This window comes from Acanthisitta chloris, unplaced genomic scaffold (genome assembly GCF_000695815.1).
Source record: "Acanthisitta chloris isolate BGI_N310 unplaced genomic scaffold, ASM69581v1 scaffold37236, whole genome shotgun sequence".
NCBI lineage: Eukaryota > Metazoa > Chordata > Aves > Passeriformes > Acanthisittidae > Acanthisitta > Acanthisitta chloris.
The window spans coordinates 1-16,872 of record NW_008679302.1 but is presented as its reverse complement, the minus strand read 5'-3'; the positions used below and the strand labels follow the sequence as shown (position 1 = coordinate 16,872).

Genomic DNA, 16,872 nt, shown 5'->3' with positions numbered 1-16,872 from the left:
GATTTTTCAATAATGGACCCCTCCGAACTGCGGGAGGTGAGTATGGAGGATCAGACTGCAGCCTGAGAGCAAACGTTTTGGAATGTTCTACAGAATGAAGAATTCTGCAGAATATAAATGACATTTTCCCAAACTGTACCTTTTCAAAACATCCTGTAAGAAATGTGCTCTTCTCTTCTCCCAATGTCATGTGCTTATGCTGTAAAAGGTTTTGATGGTAGCTGTATGTGCATTGTGTAGCTTGGTTTATTCCTGATATAATCACACAGTAGTTTTATTCAGCTACTTAGTGAACACTGACTTAACAACAAGAAAAACAGCCTGATGTTTCCAGTACTCTGCATGCTGTGCTGACTCTTTTATTTGCATCCTTATCTCCTTTTGTTTAGACTGCTGGCATCAGCCGTCCCTTCTCCGCCACGATTCTGTAGATTCTGGTGTTTCTAAAGGAGCTCATGTTGGGCTTTCTGGCAGTCAGCCTGGCTGGCATGGTCCCTCACGGGGCCATGATGGTGTGAACCAGCGTGGAGGAGGAGGAACTGGAGTTCATCGCCACTGGAATGGCAACTTCCATTCTCGGAAAAGTTCAGCCTTTCAAGAAAAGCTGACTGTTGAGTCCAGGGAAGAGAAGAAGGATGATAAAGAGCATTTGCAGTTTGAAGAAGAAGACTTTGTAAGTGTGTAGCTTCTCACTAGAAATGGCAGATGAGAAGTGGGTTTTCAGATCTCATTTGTATTAGCACTGATAGGTGGTGAGTGAGGATCTACAGTTGCATTCCATTCCATGTTTGAGATCACAACACATTTAACAAAATTATTCCATTGCTGGCAAGATGCTAATAGGTACCCAGAGTCCTCAGGACTTGACAGCCTGCTGGATTATGGGTTTTGGCACATATATTTTGCTACATGCTTATTGTGAACTGAAGATATTGTAACATCCAAGCAGGTCTTCAGCAAAACCATAAGGTGATAGAAAAAGAGGAGTTGTATTGACGTTGTGGCTTTGCTTACAAAGCCTTTTCTTTGCTCCTAAGTGCATCTCTTCAGCTTATCTTCAGTCTGCCTGCTTCAGTCTTCCTGTCTCCTGCATTCTGGTACATGTTGGTGTTTGTGATAACCTTCCCAAGCTTGTTCATGACATGCTCAGGCCTTTGCAACAGTCTGTCTTGAGTCTTCTGCATCAGAAATGTTTTTCTTTCTCTCAGTTAATCTGTGGATCAGGATTTCTCAAGCCATTTCTTCCATCAGTATCTCCATTTCAGCAGCTGTGATCTTCCCTCAGCATTCTGGTTCGTGTGGTGTTTTCAGCATGATAGTCTCTTACATCCTGGCCCTATTTTTACTGGAATATCTTTAATTTTTCCAATTTTACCAAGTGATACTTGGACTTACGGCTTTGATCCTTTCCATGTGCATTCCTTAATGAATTCTTGAATGCTTTGAGATATAGACATCTTTCCAACTTTCTCTTTTCAACTTAATTTTATTTCTCTTGACCCTTGAAGAGAATCAAGCCATGTATTTTTCTTTTTGCTTCTGTTTCTTGCCATCTATAGGCTCTTAACCAGTATAATGAGGACAGTATCATCTGTAAGGTTGTGGTAACTCAGTCCCTTCACGTAATGTGATTCCTCTGACTTCAATGCTAAAGCCATTGCTGCTTGCCATAATGAGAGGTTCTGGTGATACTGTGCACATTTTTGTGTGTATCACCATCAGGAGCTTTATGCTGTTTTATTCAGCACTCATTTCTGGAAGGCAGTTTACAGCTGAAATAGTTGTGGCAGTTTGAAGGCACTGCCTCTGTTCGGGAAGTTAGGAGCTGGAGTGAAGTATATGGATGCCCACAGCTGCTTCAGGCCAAAATCCAGAGTCTACACTTAAATTGCCACAGGAGTCAGTTTGATTTAAGCTGCCTTTTCAGTGGACTGCCTGGGTAGTGATCACATGCTCTTGTTCAGCTGCTTCTGCTGGGAGTGGTAGCCTGCATCACAGGGTGGTTAGCACCTGGAGAGCAGAAATATGAAGCTTGTGCATGGATTTCTGTTCTCTGGTTTCTCAAGGGTACTGTAATTCAGGATTTTGGTAAGTCTGTTCTTTACACCGTCAAACGCCTGTTGAAATATAGAAAGTTGTTGCAACAATTGCAGCTGTGCATTGCATCTATCTTGGTCTAAATCTTTCTTCCATGTACTTTGTCATTCTCCTCTTGAGTGCCTTCCCCAGCTACATGGCTGTTTCTTCTATAGTTGCTTCCCCTGTTTCTAAGGTGGTAATGCCACGTGCAGGCTAGCAGCAAGCTTTGCTGAGTAACTCCTGCATTGTCTTTGCCATGGTGGTGAAACTGATGTTGCTGTGATAAAGTATGTGAGCCTGCATGGCTGACCATGGCAACTCTGTTCCTGAAAGGTCTGCAGAGCAGGCTGTTAGTCTGAGTTCTCCCTGCTGTGAAACTGTCCTGTAACTGAAAAATGAAGCACTGGAACAGGAATTTCTAGGGACTTGAGGCAGGAATTTCTGCTATGGTGTGGCATTTTTTCCTACCTCTTAAAGAACAGGAATACCTACTATTTCAGATGCTCATTATTAGAGACTTATGCTGTCACCATAGTAACTGACATGAAGAATTCATTACAAAGAGGAAAAACATGGCTGTGTTTTGAACTGAGGTTATTTGGGATGGGGGAAGAGGAATAGCTAATCAGGAACACTTGTCACTGAACACTTAGACTTTCTTCTTTGAGCTCAGGCATGTCCATAGTTGTTCCACTAAATTGAATTCTGATAGTGAATCACATGTAAGTCTGCAGAGAGCCAGTGCTGCATGCAATATTGTCCAAAAAAGTGGACTCTGAAGTTTAACATAAATTTAAATGTAACTTTTTTTTTGTCAGTAGGTATATATGTCTTCATTATTCCTTTAAATTAGGAACCTGCTATTGCTTTTGGTGGTTTTCTTTAATTGGCTAATGCATAAATATTGTATAAAAATAATTGGGAAGTGAGGCTAAATTCTTCATATATGGGTGATGTGGATTCTATTTTATTTTTTGAGCTGCTGACTAAATGCCTAAATTTTTTGTGTGTTGGTTGGTAGAATCTACTTAATTGTAGAGCAGAAGACTAAAGGGCTTGTCCTGAACCCTCTGGAAGTTCTGTTGGAAATACAGCAGAAACTAAGGAGAATATAAAGGTGACTTTTAGTTGCCTTGTCACAAAGCACTCTCTTCACTTCAGGTGCTGTTCAGAGAAATCTATCTGTACTCTGGGTTCCTAGAAGCATCATGTTATTTTAATACTGTTTATTTTGTTGTTGTTATATGCAAAATAATAATATACTTATTTGCATTGTCTCTTTACAGCCATCTTTGAATCCAGAAGCTGGAAGACACAACAACCAGAACAAACCTTTAGGAACACCTTCTGGAGTATGGGGTAGGTAAAGGTCACTGCCCAGAATGCTGATGCTGAAGCAGAGAGTTGTAACGAGCGTTTAAATGCTAGGCTTTTCCACTCAAAAATATTTTAAGGCCTTAAGTGAACCAGACAGTTTTCTGCTTTCTGTCCTTTGTTGTTTTCCTCCCACAGTCTTCACTAATCTCTTGGCCTTTTTGTCTGCTTGAAACTGTGCTTGTCTTGTCATAAAATAAACCTGCCAGTGGCAGTAACGTCACTGTTCGGTGTTCACTCCCTGTCGTGCTGCAGTTAGTTTTCCAGACATCACTTGAAGGGCAGAGCAGATTGGAGTGAACTAGACAATGGTTCCTGACTTGTGATCTTTGTATTAGAAATACTGCAAAACTGTCATAATTTATGGTGGATTTATTTGATTGGGTTTTTTGACTCAGAGCAGCCTTGCTTTGGTCCTGATGTGGTATGTGAGTCTGTGCTTTTTAAAAATAAACTTGAAACAAGGTACCACTTCTAGCAATTAAATACAGGTTTGTTAATCTCTAGTCAGATTAGTTGTGTCAGGTATCGTAAATAATAGAAATGCAAAAGAAGCTCAAAACCACTTCTTGAATAGTAGGGTTGGTTTCTTTTTGTATGTTTGTCAAGTTCTGCTAAAAACTGATGGCAGTTGGCATTTATGGGGCTTTTAGCTGTTTACGCTATTACTATTTTTTGAATTGTTATGCTCCTGCAAATGTGTTAGTTTGGCCTAAGAGATGTTAATTGTGCTTGTTTGTAAAAGCACTGTGTCTTTTTAGGGATAACTTATGCAAAGTATTGTTGCTGTGTTAGTGAATTAACAAAGCTGATCCACAGTTGCCCAAGAAAACTGCTCATATCTGCTCTGATTCCTGTAGAATGGTGCAAGGCTGTTGGCTGATGTCAGTGTAGTTTTTTCCTTTCAGCATCATGGGAGCTGTTGTGGTTGAATGAGAAAAGATTGGACTTTGACATCTGTGTCCAGTATCTCTGCTCAAAGCTGAAACGGAAGCACAGCTGATAGCAGCCTCAGAATCAGATGTGTAGCATCTAAGGCAGAGAGGACAACCCGGAGCAGTATGCTGAAGCTGTTACGAAACTGAATCATCTGTATTTCAGAATCTCTCATTTCATTTTTGCAGAAAACCCCCCTAGTGCCAAGCAACCTACCAAGATGCTGGTCATCAAAAAGGTTTCAAAAGAGGATCCTTCCGCCGCCTTCTCAGCTGCATTTACATCACCTGTTTCTCACCTGGCAAATGGCAACAAAGCCACCACCATTGTCCCAAGTGTCTACAAAAATCTGGTTCCTAAACCTGCAGCTCCTCCTTCCAAGGTACAGGGGGTTCCAACCAAGTTAGTGAACTGCAGATCAAGGGAATCAACCCCCCAAGAAGTTTTCTGGGGCAGTAGCTTTTACAGTAGAGTTCTGTTTATTACTAAAATTGTTGTTCCCTGTTAAAATGCCCTTTGGTCTTGTCCATAGGGAGAACTAACCTCTGTCTACACTAAGGTCTGTTTAAATGGGTGTGTTCTCGTGCATTAGACAAATCCTTATCTTAATTAGACAAAACAGGCAATGCTGGAGAGTTGGAATGTGCTGCTGTGTGCCTGAACTGTTCACGTGACTACCGTGAAAAAATCTTTATTGGGTTACAATACTTTGATGTGTTCAGAACACAATCGAGGCTAAGGTCAGATTAGATTGTAACATCCTGCAATTCAGGTGTCATTTAGTTGAGCCTTAAAGACAACTTGGAAGAGTAATGGAGTTTGTGCTCTAATTCTTTTACCGAAGGAAATACTAGGAGTGTTGAAAAAAAGCAAGTCTTTGTTTCTTACTTCTAGGCTTTATCTTGTCCATTTTTCCAGAGAACCCACAAATATAGATGCCCTAGAAACTTTGTAGGATTGATAGAGAATGTAATAAGCTAAAAAAAAAATAGCTAGGTTGTTCTTTAAGAAGGTGTACAAATACTTTGGGTTCTAAAATACATTAATTGCTAATGGTGGCTGCAGCATTCCAGCAAAGTCTCCCCTGTGATTAGAGTAGGATAGTCTTACACACTTGAAAGATAAAAGCAAAATAGAAAAGATTGACAACTTTTACTTTGTAAAAAAGCAAGTTTAGAGCTTCTTTCCCTTTGATAAATTTATCTTAATTCAGGTTAAATTTTGCCAGCTACAGGAAAAATCATCATGGTTAAAATTAATATCAAATAATCTTGTCTAAACTCTTAATATGTCACTTGATATATCCTTGGTGAGATGGGATAAATTGACCCATGAGAAAAGTTAAGAGTTTTTCATTCCACGTAAAGTTTTCAGTCCCATATATATGTACTTGTTCAGAACAGTTAAACAAGATACAGCTTCTGACAGACAGGGAGCCTCCCATGGCTTTTGGTTTTGCTTGTACAGCTTGATTGATACATGTGTATATATAGTCTGACCTGGTTTTAGTCTGGATGTTTTGAGTGGTCTTTAAAACAAAAAGCCAAAGGTACAGTTTCTGACCAGACCGTTAGATTGTCTCTTTGGGTTCAAAGTAAGCAGAATTTTAGTGAACCAGAATGGTACAGCCTTTCTGCGTTAGCTGCTCTTGTGTGCAAGGATAATTTTCGAGGTCTGAAAGTTAGTGCTGTATCAATGTAGAGACTGAGAGATGAAAATTCCCTTCTGAAAGTGATGGCAATGTCTGTTGTTACTGCTGGTCGTGATATACCTGTTGCTTGACATTGTATAATTTTGACATGAAAATCTGCTTACTAATGTGGCTGCTTTAGAAGCAGCTCCAGTAAGTGTAACAGTTACTGTACAGCAAGGAACAACTTGCTATGCAGTCACTGTTACATTTGCTGTAGCTGCTTCTAAAGCCCATGGACGGAGGTTTTTCATTAATTCAGTCTAGGAGAGCTGCTCTTGAAGCTCTTCCTAACTGTGTTATGAAATTGGACTATGTAGGTTTTGGTTCTTCAGATGAAGCAAAAAGAATACATTAATCAGTGCTCGCAGTTGGCATAAAACTGGCTGTTCAGCTTACATCAAAAATAGTGGTAGGGCTTTATTTGTTAGCTTGTTTTGCCTGTTACGTAGCTCATTTGCATTCCAGATTGGCTATCTGTATTTAAATCAGAGATTATGGCAGTATGTAGTGGTAGCTCCCTGAGTTCCTTCTGATTAAGTTGTTACTGCACAGAACCAGTTGGTAGGTCTGGGGTACATGTGGATTCATACCTGAAGTGTTACAGCACTGATAGCATAGGAAATGCTCTTTGGCTGGTGGTGTTGACTTTTGGTATGTAACCAAACAGATCAGTCATGTTAAGCAGGATATAAATATGTACTTAGTGATTTAGCTATTAATTTTTAGTGTGTATGCACTGACATGGTGCTGTGATTGCTGGGGCAGTGTGATGTTCCTCAGTGGTGAGGATTGAACTGGGAAGAATTGTCTGCACCTTTGTGAATACCTGGTGAGCATTACCAAAACCACAGTGTGGGATATCAGTGTATCCCTAGCCAGAAAAACTATGTGAGTGATGCCTTTTTTAAAGGTACAGCCTTAAAGCAGCTATGGTAGGATGCATTATTCTGAAGTCTTCTAGAAAGTTGTACATGAATTGCAGTGCATAAAGGTAGTAGAGGAGCCAAAACATTCCTTTCCACAAAGTCAGCAGTATTGGAAAGCTGTCACAGGAAACTCGAATGAAAAATGGTTTTGTTAGGTTGTACCAAGTAGTTTAGAAAGGAAGAGAACTGGTGGCAGTGAAACAAGTGCATTGCTGCTTGGCTCATATCTCAGTCAAGCAGTCCATGAAGGTCATATTCCACCTCCCTAGAAAAGCAATGGGGGTCTGACTTCGGACTTGTCTGAGCTGCCCCTGTGTGGAAGCTGGGAGAACAGCAGTGGGAGCTGGGAATCCCACAGTGCAACCCCGGATCTGCAGAGGGAAACTTTGTCATAGTCATACTGCACCCTGGGTTTAGTACAGGCAATATTGTGCAGATCAGGGTATTTGGAGGGTTTGAAGGGAATGTTTGGAATGTGTGCTGTGAATACCAAATAATCCATTTGATAATGTGGGATGTTCTTGTTTTTAAGTTGGAGTGGAAGAGTAATGCTGACAGCCTCCCCTACAGAGAGGGAGAACAAACAGAAATAGTGACCTCTGCTCTCACTGCTGTCAGAATGCAAGATCTGTTACAACTCAGATTTAACTGGGTACCATTTGTGTGCGAGTTATTTTATCAGCGACTTGAAGCTGGCTTCAGAAGTCCCGTGGGCAAGAGAACCAACATGTTTTAATGTTCTGGCAGGGCTGTTTCTCATGCTACGTACAAGCTGCTTGTTAGGATCCTTGTTGTAAAGACTCTCACTTCAGTGTTTGTCCTTGGCTGATAAGAGAACCTCAAGGATAACATTCCAAGTAGCAAACTTACCTTGAAGTCTCTGCTCCTCACCCAAACAGGCAGTGTATTCACAGGGACACTGCAGAGAGTACCCAGAGCAAACCACGAGTGCTCCTGTACCTGAGTGAACTGATGGCTGCTTTTGCTTCTTTTTCCCCATGTTGTTGTTGCTAAATCAGTGCAGTGATGGACACTTTCAGAGCTCTAGGAAATAAATAATTTCCATTCTCACCCTGGACTGAAATATTCCTTGATGTGCTTCTTCCTCACACTGGAGAAGTTCCTGTGACGTGATTGGAGGCCTTTTTATGTGGCATGCAGTGTTCCCTTATGAAATGGGGATTTAATTGGGATTTTCTTTATTTCCCATCTGTGGGTAGCTGCAAGATGAATTGCATTACTCAGTGGTGATTCCAGTTAATGAAGGGCAATGCTGGATTTTCTCTTTGAGCTCTTAAGGGTGTTTTCCTGGAGAGTGGTGCCCATGAAGCAGAGTTGTGTGTGATGTGGGGAAGAGAGCTGACAACAAGGGAAAAGTAATGGGTGTTAAGGTAAACTTTTGTTGAGATTGTTCTTGGAGAGGGAGGAAAGAAAATCCATACAACATAATGTTTATTTCAGTACTTGTAAGCAACCCCTTCTTGTGCCTTACCATTTGCTGCCCTGTATTTTGTGTTCTCTTCAATACAGCCAAGCCCATGGAAAGCCAACAGGAGTGAACACAAACCAGGCTCGCTGTCCTCCAGCCGCGACTCTGCCTTTACCAGTCCAGTGTCTGTAACCAAACCAGCGGTACTGGCAAGTGGCTCAGTCCTCACCTCTCCCAAAGAGGTAAGGGGTTGGGCTTAGGGATAGGGTGGGAACGTTTATCACTTTCACCTGCAGTGACTTAAACGTGATAAGGCCCTCTCTGTATGGTGCTTACCTTTGCACCTTTGAAGGATGAGTCACTTGTAGATTCTTAGCACATTCTGCCACATCTCTGTTACACTAGGAGAAATAAAAACGTGGGTTACCTGGCTGCAAAGCCATTGGTGTTTGTTTGAATGTACTAGAATTTCCCTCCAGTATAAAAAACCCCAAAAGTACTAATGCTTTAAATGGTGTTGTGTAACTAGATATACATGAACTTGGTGTTAACAGAGTGCACATACCAGAACTGATGTGAATACATAGGTAAACTAATTGCCATGCTGTTCTTCAGTGTGGGAAAAGAAGAGAAAGGAAGGTGATCTACCTGATTTTCTTTCTCTAGGATAGCAGCTGCACAGGCCATGAGCTCTGATGGTGTTGAGGGAGTTAAAGGTGTACTCATGTCTGCAGCTACAGTGTCTGTTTTTAATTCTGATGTTGGAAGAAAGTCATCTGCAGAGATGGAAACTGACTTGCCCCTGGGTTTGGTCTGAAGTATGGAGAGAACATTGAAATATGAATCTTTTAATATTTCAGCAGTAACTGTCACAAAACACAAGAAAAAAAGAGCAAGAATAAAGCAGACTGTGATAAATGACCATTCACAAAATCTGAAATGTGTTCATGTTCCAGGTGTAGAAGTGGGTTTTTTCTATTTGTGCATTTGTCTTGTTCCTTTACAGATCTTACTTCCAAAATAAGACCTTGTCATCTTTGATTCTCTGCTTTTCAGGCTTTACTTTGCAGCAACCTGCACTTTGCAGCTCTAGCCATAGCTGAGCGTACAAGCAGTTATTAAAGGCACTAGTTTACAAGCAGGCACCTGGCACTTTGACAAACAGATCTTACTGTGCTGCTTTCCCTTACCTTGCATTGTCTGTCTTTAGACCATGTTCTTTGTGCTGCTGTCAGCCTGCCTTTTTGTGTAGTGCACAGCACAGCATGCACACCTTGGCAGCATAAATATGTGAACTTAGGCTTTCACCCAGGACATACCAAGGGCTGTGTTCACTATGTCATACAGTAGAAACACAAATGTCTCTTTCATACAGTCCCCAAGAAGGTCATGTGTTAAACTTCAGTCAGTGAAGATGTCAGGTACTAATCTTAGAGCAGGGGTGGACTCTGGTTTTCCACAGAACAAGCAGGACTTCCTTGAGTACTTCTTGTATTACCAGTGTCAGTCAGCTAAACAAAAAGGACTTAAAAGTTCCTCCCAACTGAAATTGAACACTTGTAATACATTTTTCTTAGAATCTGTTGGAGACTTACAGTGTGAAAACACAGGACTGTAGCCAGCAGATACTACTGTAATCCTGGCTCTCCAGGACTACTACAAGTAATTCCTGGCTTGTTGTTTCTGAAAGGGGATAATGTCCCTCCTGCAGAGGTGGTGAAAACAGTACCTTTATTCATAAGAGACCACAATGTGTTGAAAATTAAAAAGGTGCCAATCAGCACTGGCCCCGTGTCCCCACAAGCCAGTCTGAGGCAACCAAGGTACAGTACAGGCTGAATTCTTGAAATGATTCAGGATGACATTTGTGAGTGCAGCCATCCCTGTTACCCAGACTGACACCAGAACAAATCTGAGGTGATGCACAGTGCTCTCATCAAAAAACAGTGCACACTAAAACAAAAAGCAGCACCAAAAATCTGAGAGATGCCTTGAGGTTTAAGTCAAAGGGCTAAATTTCCTTCAGAAAAGATGCTAAAAATGACTACTAGTGCCCCTTTAGTGCTGAAAGGGAATATTCTGTAAAACATCACCCTTCTGTAGAAAGTTATGCACCAGAATTGAGGTGAAATTAATTGCCTTTCAGGAAGTTACAGTTTCTAAACTTTAGCTGTAACTGTCTTCCCCTAATGTGTAGAAATTAACTTTCAGTATCTCAATGGCTTATTAAACAGCCACTAGTAAAGAGCTTGAGTATTCCAAATTACCAGAAGACATCTAATTTTGGTCTCCTTTGTTCATTGTTACCTTCTGTCACTGCAGTCAAAGTACTACTTGTCATGTTAAGAGCTTAATTCCAGTGCTGTGCTGGCTCTTTATCCTGATAGTCACAGTCACTTGTTACGGCTGTTAAAACTGCTGATTTGTTCCTTACTGTGTTGAAGCAGGCAAAACCCAGAAGGCTGCCTGAGAAGTGTTTCCTGTGAGGTGTTACTTTCAGCCTCCACTTCCCTGAAAGGCATTGTTTCACACCCGTGTTTCATGTGCAACAGGCATTAGAAACACAAGCAGCAGGTGCTGCCTTGTTTTGTTTTAGCTCCCTTGATCTTTGCTCAGAGCGCTGGGAGTGTGATAAAAATTCTTGGCAAAGGAGACTCATTTTGAAGAGCCTGAATTTGCAGCCCTCCCCTCCTCATTTAAAAAAGCACGGAGGGGGAGGAAAACACTACAGACTTCAGGAAATTTAACTGGTTTAATGTTGAGAAAATTCATCAAAGCAAGCACATGAAGGAAAAGAGTAGTTCTGCATTTAAGATTCTGGTATCAGGTATCCATAATAATTATTAAATTCCTTGTTATTTTAGAGTAGCTAGACATGAACTCCGTATATGAGCAGGAGGATAAGATATCAGGAACTTTCGCATAACGTGTTCTTAGATGTATTTTGTGTGTCCAGTCAGAATGATGGAACAGATGAAGTTGGAAGCTCACCCTGGTTAGCAGTGCTCCTCTTGCAGGATTGTGGCTCAGGTACTGCCAGTGGGCAACTGCAGTGCCTTGTGCCTGGCTCACAGATCGTTAAGAAAGCTTAAACACTGTGGAAGAACATGGGAGGCTTCCTTGGGTTCATGCGTTGAGCTGAGCAGATCTCCCACAGGCTCCAGGTTTGTCTGTGTCTGGCTCTGCACTGAACCATCTGGGCTGTGAGTGTATGGAGCAAGGAATTGGCACTGTGCTCTCCAGGGGAGGATTCCAAGGCTGTGGCTGCCTGTTTGGCACCCAGTTGTGGTTAGTTAAGGATGTGACCACTCCCTGGGAGGAGATTACCTCCCCATAGCTTAATTTCAGGGTAGAGTCTATCAGGGTGACATAAGACACAAATTTGAAGTGAGCCTCATCTCCTTAAATTTTTAATTTCTGTAGAGTGAGAATCTTGCATGAAGTTCTCTGCCTTAATAGTCTGTTGTAGGCTCCAGCTGGCTTGAGAGAGTTACAGTGCCAAGGAACAAAGTGAACATGTTCATGGCCATGTGAATGAACTCCTAGGGGAAGAAAAAACTGAGTTGATAATAATAGGTTACAGAACAGTGTGCTGGTGAGGGAAGAAGTGAATGTGCAGCACCCATCAGTATTGTGATGGGAATTTGACATTAAATTACTATTTTAGGGGTTAAGAGCCACCCAAAGAACTGACGAGTTTGCGAGGTATAAGCACAGACACTGAAGAGGGCCCTGTCTTTGCAGCAACACAGTCTGAAATTGTGTGTTCTCCCTTCCCTGTGCAGAGTCCTTCCAGCACCACCCCTCCCATCGAGATCTGCTCCTCGCGCCTGACGAAGCTGATGCGCAGGACCACTGATAAAAAGAGTGAATTCCTGAAGGCACTGAAAGACGATCGAAATGGGGAGATAACAGAGAACAGGGAATGCGACAAGCTGGATGATGTAAGAGCACTGTCCTTGCTGTATGTGAGATCATTATGAAAACCCCCTGAGCAGTGTGTGTAATTCAGGCTCTGGAGCAGCGAAGGAGTGACTCCTGCTGGTCTGGCACTCGTGCCAGTGCACACTGTGCACAGAGCTGGGATGGAGGGACATCTGTGACATGATGAAATGCAAACGGATAAGTAACAAATGAGGTGGAAAGGAAGGGCACAGATGTTGAAGGTAATCTAGATTTTTGCAAGGATTCTCTAAGGAGTGGAACAATATACCATATTTTAACATCTTCATTTGCTTTCCAACTTCCTTGTCAGACTACATTCATGGATGGGAAAGTAAATTCCATGCTTGAGAGAGGTGCAGGATGGTGGCTCAGGCCAGACCTCTGAGTGGCTCAATGTGTGTGTAAGGCATGTCTGTAGGGGCATTTAATGCTCACAGTTTCCTTGCTGTTGCTCTGAAGTCACTGGTGATGGTTTTGTGTGCCAGCGCTCACTCCCTTGGCACAGCAGCGATGTCCAGCAAACGTCCTTTGTCCTGTGTTGTCCTGTCACAGGTACAAGCTGCTGCAGCCATTATCAGTCAGGCTGTGTAAAACACACTGGCTCAAGGTGAAAAGCTTGGCTTGACTTCTAGAGGCAGAAGCTTGAACTTGGAACTGTGCTGTTGGCACAGTCTGTGCAAGCACACTGTGATGCTTTTATTTTTCTTTAGATGGAGAGCAACAGCACACCAGAACCAAAGGAAAACTGGGAAGAGAACTGCCATCAGAATGGCCTTTCTCTCCCTTTGCCGGAGGAGGGGGAAAACCTCTCTCATTCATTGGAAGCAGAACACAGGTGAGTAAACAGCAAAATAAAATGTCTGGAGTAAAGGAGGGCGAGGTCCTGGGCTGTGTGAGGAGAAGGAAGCTATTTCAAAGAAAGCTCAATTTTGGGGAAGCAGCGGTAGCTTTGTGTGTGTGTATGGAGCAGGAGGTGTGTGGGCTTTGTGACTGGTGCTGGACTGGGTGGGGTCTTACTGGAAGTAAAGCAAGACATCAGTGACAGGTGAGCCAAGACTTTGCCAAGGTCTGTAATTAAATTCCAGTGCTGCTTTAGTGCCACATCCCCATGTGTTAATACTGCCTAGATGTTCCCCTGCCCACACGGGGAGTCGACATGAACCTGGTATGATTCTGGTTAATTTACAAGCAGTTGTCCTAAATGTAATGGTCTGAAGACACACACACCCCTCACACTTGGAATACTCCTGTGCTGCTTTACATACTGTAAAAGTGGAGGAGAGCTAAGAAGATACTTGCCTGGTATCTCAGGCTGTATCTCAAAGCAGTGAGTAAGCTCTGGGAGCATCTGGTGCAAGCGGATAGTAAGGTTTAGGAGGTTGAGCTGTGATACTGGTTTGGTTGCCTCATGTCCTCCTTCAGTGTCCTTGGGTTGGAATTTCAAATCCCTGCCTTCTGCCAGGCTAGTTATGTACCCATTGTGCAGCACTGCTGATGGTTAAATATTTGTAAGGGACATTGAAAAATATTGGGTAAACACAAAGGACTGTTGAAGTAGTTTGTGATAGGGAAGATTCCCTGGTGAATTTGGAGTGATTTAATACAAAACCTTGTTCCTTGTGGGGTAAGTGTTCTCTCCTTTGCCACTGTTCCCTTGCTTTAAATCCCATGTCCCTTTTATTATCTCCACAATCAGGTTATTGAAAGAAATGGGATGGCAGGAATATCCTGAAAATGATGAGAACTACCTTCCCCTCACGGAGGATGAGCTCAAAGAGTTCCAGATTAAATCAGAGCAGGTATGTTTGCATCTTGCCGCTTGTGACTGCTCTTCTCCCTCTCCATTTTCATGCCTGAGTCTTCTGTTAGGTCATTCTTAAGGATGTTCAGAAGGACAAAGAATTGAAGTGAGGTTGTAGTGGAATTGATGACTCTGCATTATCCGTGCAGAGTGTGTGTGTACACGGTTAAATATCTAACCTGTGTCCACAGATGGTTAGTGGCAGTTACTCTCCACACTTCTGCTTGTTTTAAAACTTGCTTTCATTCCTACAGCGAAGAAGAAATGGATTTGGGAAGAATGGATTCCTTCAGGGCCGCGGCTCCAGCCTGTTGTTCCACTGGAGAAGCACTTTTAAGACAAAGATTGAGGACTCAGACACAGAAACTAGTAGCAGCGAAACGTCAGATGACGATGCCTGAAAGTGGGCACAAGAAAATTAAAATAAATAAAACCAACCCAATAAACTCAGTTCATAGTTCAACACGTGTTTGGGGTTGTATAAACTAAACAGAGTTTATTCTGTCTCCAGTCTGTTCAGTTTTTTCTTTTGTTGTTGATACTTCATGCACAAGGGAAATAATTGTATCCCAAAGAAGAGAGAAATTGGCTTCTTTAGCTTTTTCTTTTGGTTTTGCCCTAATGCTTACTAGAAGTTTGTGCAGCTAGCAAATTTTGACAGAAATCCCTTGTGGGGCAGTGCACAAGTTCAGTCGTGTGAGCAGGACACAAGTGGCTGACTGATCTCTGCAACAACAAGCTTCTAACAGTGCCGCCGCATTGCCCAGTGCCGCGCGGTAACCGTGTGCTAAAACAATCATTGTCAATGACAAAATGGCTATTGAAGTTCTAATTATGTTAAATTAATGCTAATAACATGAATATTTTATTTTATTTTATTTTTTTTGGCGGCTCGGGGAGCTTCATCACTTAACCAGGCGTTTGTGGTTTTCTTTTTTTTTTGGGTACAGCTGTAAAATATTTGGATATAGGAATTGTTTGTGTTCTTCTTCTTGCAGCCTTGATATTCAGGGTGGATTGTAAAATATAAATTTTTTGTGAGATTTCAAAGATTAAGATTATTTTGATAACATTATTTACAGATTTAAAAAAGTGACTATCACATTGAGTCTGTATGAGGGGGAAAAACTACTGCATCAAAAATAACTAACTTGGAATAAATATTTTGCATCAGTTTGCCAATTCTAATTGTCTTTCTTATGTAAGAAGAGCTTTCCTCTAAGGGACCTGCAACTCTGGGGGTTCAGTAGCACTGGGGATAAACAGTTTCTTCTCCCGCTCTGTTTTTCCACTTGGCAAACATTGTTGTAGAGCTCAGACTGCAGGACCTGAACTCTTCCCGTAAGCAGGGAGAGGGAGAACAGTGCTGAGATCACAGCCCATAACTGAGGGTCTTTTTTTAAAAGAAAATAATTCAAATTACTTTCTGCTCAAGCAGTTTGCTTTTTTTTTCCGCTTCATACAAAACGGTGAAGCTCGACCGGTCGGTGTCACTTGTTCCTAGTGCAATGCTGCTGTTTATGTTCACAACGTGGCAAGGGAATGTCTGAATCCAAAGCTGTTTTCATTGAAATCTTTTTTAAAAATTCATGAAAACATTTCTATTAGATTAAAAAGAATTTTACAAACAACTCAGGTGTGGCCTAAGCTGATTTTAGTGTCTGGTGTAAGTTCAGCTTGTGCTCGAAGGTTTTGGAGTGGAAAGTGCTCGCGTGGTGTGCACTGTTTGCAGGGGGTTGGACGCACAGCGAGAGCGAAGCCCTGGTCTTGCTGATGTGGGGCTTCACCTGAGATTGTGCCTGTGTGTTTGTAATCCACTCCTGGCCAGGCAGGGAGGACAGTGATGTCAGAAAATTGTCACGTTTAACCATGAATCTTTTGTGTCTGGGCACAAAGGAACTCCCTCAGCGGCATCAGGTGTGACTGTGCTACCTCTGCCGTGGGGACACTGCGGTGAGCCCTGGGTGAGGGGCAGGGAGATGTTTCTCCATCCTGGAACGCAGGCTCCAGGGGCTGGGAATGCTTGGGGGAGTGCTAGGGCTCGTGTAAGACATTTCACAGATCGTCTCATTGCTTTTGAACGTCCTCGTGCTTTGGTCCCATCAAACATGGCTTTTGTCTGGAAAGGTTTATCCATTTTTCAAAAATCCAAGTCAAATTAGACAGATCTGTGTGCCTTCTTGGCAAGAAACAGAGTAAGTTTAAAAACCGCTTCACCTCAAATCCATGCTGACAGCCACTTGGAACGGGAGAACCGGATTGCTGAGCAGTCCCTGTCTGCCGGGAGGGATCTGCCTGCTGTGGGACAGCACAGCCTGTACTTGTGTGCCGAGAGCTCCTCGTTTTTCATGCCACACTGACTTCTGTGCCCCGACCCTCCCCGGCGGTGTGCAGGGTTTAAACATGGATGAGACTTCGGAATTGCCAGTGGCAGCCTCTGGGTGAGCCTTGAGCAAATCCCCCTGCGGCAAACTGCAGCTTTTTCCTGGGCAAATAGCGAATCTGTGACCAGTATGACTGGCAGAAGGTGGGGGGACCTGGGCAGAGCCCACGGGTGCTCAGCGAGCAGAGGTGGGGCGAAGATGGAAGGAGGGAAGCTTGTTTGGGAACAAGGACGGGCCTGGACACCTGTGGCGTGGAGAATGGGCAGAAGGAGCTGTTTCACCTCTGCAGAGGCTCCTCCTTAGCC

At 42.7% G+C, this 16,872-nt stretch overlaps 1 protein-coding gene across 1 annotated transcript in view; it reads left to right on the top strand.

Annotated features, from left to right (window-relative positions):
- The window catches only part of LOC103804625 (vasculin-like protein 1), a 17,603-nt gene extending 2,238 nt beyond the window's left edge, over positions 1–15,365 (top strand). The window contains 9 exon segments of the mRNA XM_009077237.1: positions 1–36; positions 390–673; positions 3,366–3,438; positions 4,578–4,771; positions 8,539–8,679; positions 12,223–12,381; positions 13,093–13,217; positions 14,079–14,181; positions 14,438–15,365. The exon segment at positions 1–36 is cut by the window's left edge and continues 27 nt beyond it. Coding sequence (XP_009075485.1) covers positions 1–36; positions 390–673; positions 3,366–3,438; positions 4,578–4,771; positions 8,539–8,679; positions 12,223–12,381; positions 13,093–13,217; positions 14,079–14,181; positions 14,438–14,584 — 1,262 coding nt within the window. The 3' untranslated portion in view covers positions 14,585–15,365.
- Positions 15,366–16,872: the final 1,507 nt, after the last annotated feature.